Source organism: Branchiostoma floridae, chromosome 1 (assembly GCF_000003815.2).
Source record: "Branchiostoma floridae strain S238N-H82 chromosome 1, Bfl_VNyyK, whole genome shotgun sequence".
NCBI lineage: Eukaryota > Metazoa > Chordata > Leptocardii > Amphioxiformes > Branchiostomatidae > Branchiostoma > Branchiostoma floridae.
The window spans coordinates 4,144,837-4,148,262 of NC_049979.1; the positions used below are offsets into that span (position 1 = coordinate 4,144,837).

General features: G+C 46.4%; 1 protein-coding gene across 1 annotated transcript in view; it reads right to left on the reverse strand.

Moving 5' to 3' along the window:
• LOC118424466 (lipoxygenase homology domain-containing protein 1-like) overlaps positions 1-3,426 on the reverse strand; it is a gene marked incomplete in the record, with an annotated part of 70,418 nt that overhangs the window by 12,672 nt on the left and 54,320 nt on the right. Inside the window, 1 exon segment of the mRNA XM_035833038.1 lies at positions 2,883-3,014. Within this exon segment, the coding sequence (XP_035688931.1) occupies positions 2,883-3,014 (132 nt within the window).

Here is a 3,426-nt window from a genome sequence, read left to right on the forward strand (position 1 = left end):
GTCAAAATGATAAAGTAGTGACCCTTCTACAACATATAAGGATTAGGAGTGCGGTATCTTAGCATTTATATTTTATGTAAAATAGAGGCGTTAGATGTTCGACTAACCGTTACCCGTGCACTGTTTTGGGTACCGTACTCCAGCGTGACACAGCACTGTACTTGTTTTAGTCTGACTTTCTTCATATAATTTCAAGGGGAATATTACTGGTCAAACTCAACACGTTCTCAGAGAGTCGATTGAAGTCTCGCTGCAAAGTTACCGGTAGTCAGGTCGTCCAACAGGTGGTCCAACTGGTACTGCTCGCAAAAAAAGTTCCTTTCCGGCCACAGCCTGCGCTTCGACTCCAAACGTTGGTGGAAATTTTGGAAAGTGAGAAACATTTCAAAGATTGCACTTCACAAATCATGTTAGGTATTGTCCACAAGACTAGGTAATGCCGGACGTCATGAAAGGCATTAAAGATGTTAAATACGTTTTAAACATCATCTCCCGTATCAATGCACATTTGGACAGAATCGCCGCTTGGTACCATGACAGTCAGTGGAAACGTAGCGCTACTCAATGACAATGTCGTCCTATTTGTAAAGCGCCAGAGACAATTATTTAATCATAGGGTAGAAAGATTAGTTCTACAGAGAGCAATGGTGGTCTAGATATCTGTAACTTTTCTCCGCCCGTTTTAACGCCGTGCGAGCATGATCAATCCCGAGGTGTGTGGTGCACCGGTGATCTTAGACTTGTGCTAGGGTGACCTACAATAGTATTGTCGTTTATTCTTCTTATAGTACTTTGATACACTGCGCTTGGAAGACAACGATTCTATAGGCGTGGGCAATGTAGTTAGCAAATCAAACACGGCAGCAGAGCGGAGAATACAGCGTTCGTGTGTTTTAGAAACGAAATACGGAGTGCTGAATTGTAATTCACCATGCCACTGCGTGACTATTCGTATCTGCTGTTACGTGTTTAAGACTTTTTTCTCATTTATCGCTAGAGAAAAAAGAGACAAACAGGACTAAAAAACATGTTCATTCTTCATGAGAACAGATTTCGTAACAATGACTTATTCATACCTAAAGATATTCATATGTCTGTTTTGTTTATAATATAGACCTTACGAAAGTCGCTTTACTTTTGTCGTGTCAATAAAGATTTTATATGCTGCATGCACGGCATTGGATAGTGTAAGAGATACGATAGAAAGACTGGTGCGTCGAGAGGGTAAACATGTAGGTGTGATCCGCGCACTCAACGCCGCATGGAGGTGATGGACAATCCAAACTGCGATATTTTCCTGCAAGTCAGAGCAAGCCGACTTCTTTAGACCGCCCCGGGCGGGACCATAAACAGGCATTTGTCGCAGTTCTCCCAGACGTATTTTCCCGTCCACAAAACTCGGACAGGGCCTACAACTTGAATTATGTCACAAAAAGTCACGCAATGTAACTGCGACAATTTTGGCATTGTCTGAATCACTTGAATTTATCGTAAAATTTCTCCGTTTGTCACATTTCTGCGTATGTTTAGAACTTCTTATTGACGACCAGGGGGCTCAAGAACGTGGTTGAACAACGTGTTTTGGCTCGCCATACTCAGCTGAATTTCCAAGAAACTTGATATACAGTATATAGAGGGCATCATAGTGGGGCATCATAGTGGGGAATAGGATTTCAGTTGCAGTTTCTTGCAACCAATCATGTGGCTCATTATTTGCAGTGAAAATCGACGTATCCGGCTCATTTTGTATAAATCGTAGCGATTGGCTAGCCAGTAAATAGATTGTCCCACACTGTACACATCAGACGGCTGCCGCCAGCATGGCACCATGGCAACAGCCAATGTGTGGTTGGAAAGACAACCAAGGCGCCGCTCACGTGCGCCGCACAGGCGGGATGTCAATCAACCCGCTGTTTATTTCAGCTGGTGCGGCCTGGAACTGGGATCGCCCGAGCAACGCTGCACAGGCAGAAAAAAACTGCACTGAGTGAGTAGCGGAGCAGATTTTTCAAAGGGTAACTCAACACTGTAAGCTGGAAATTGGAAAATGAACAGCATTTTATAAGTGTATGTAAACTTTACTAGAAGACCCATCAGTTGGTTTTGCTACTCTCCAGATAGCCGTGCGTGGTGACTATATTAATGAACGAATATGTACAAGAAAATACGTCACCCATTCATTAGTCGCGGCCAAAATATTAATATAGAAGAAAAGTTGTAGATTTGAGGGTAGAAAAATATCTCTTTTATTTTCATAGTATTGTTCAGGCGATAGTACAACGTTATTACTATTAGTGTTCGCCCGCTCTGGCTGTTGCCCCGTAATACTGGACGTAATGCATGCCTCTAACAATGTCTAATAGTCTCACTTGCGGACTTTAGCGCTCTTCTGGTCGCTGCGTTTAGTGTACGGAAGGGGGCGCTGTCGCACGGCTTCCGACAATTTAGGGACTTAGACAAAATTTGGCCGGGCGGCGGCAATTTTTTTCTAAGTGTTTTACGGCGCCCGAAGCGTCCGGCGGTCCTGAACTGCCGAACGTGCTGAACCACTTAATGACGGTTCACCGCCCGGCGCGCGGACGGGCAGCCTCGCGGGGCGGACGCCTTTCACGTAGGCGGACGAGGTGGACTGCCCTCGGACCGGTTCGAACCGCCCGGTGCGAGTTGATTTTCACACAGGTCATTCAGGTGTCAATTACAACATTGTACATCTTGTATTGTGGGGATTCCTAAACGATGCATCCAAAGTTTGGAAAATGCCCTTTCAAGATGTGAGAGATCAGCATTGGTTCGACAGAGAAATCTCAAAATCTAGAACAGCAAAGATAGCAGGAAAGATCAAGAGGTGAACAACAACAACAACAACATGAAGCTGCTCCTACTCTTGAGACTGCCGACGTCGGCGACCATCTGACTGCTGCGGTTGCCGTTTGCAGCCTTCTGCTCGCTGATGAGGTCCCTCAGCGCCAGGTCCAGCCGCTCCAGCGCGTCCTCCGCCTGCCGCAGCCGCTTCTCTGTGTTCAGTCGGGCAACTACCTCCTCCTGCATGCAGCGGTGGCGCAAACACCAGTTAACCCTAACACCTAACCCTAACCCTAACCGTAATCCTAACCTCTAACCCTTTCCCATCATCCACCTGCCGTAACCGCTTCTCTGTGTTCAGTCGGGCAACTACCTCCTCCTGCATGCAGCGGTGGCGCAAACACCAGTTAACCCTAACACCTAACCCTAACGCTAACCATAATCCTAACTGCTAACCCTTTCCCATCATCCACCTGCCGTAACCGCTTCTCCGTGTTCAGCCGGGCAACTACCTCCTCCTGGTGATGCAAACATCAGTTAACACTAACCCTAACACCTGACCCAAACCCTAGCCCTAACCCCTATCACTATCCCATCCTCCAGTCCGTGTTTAGCCAGCAACTA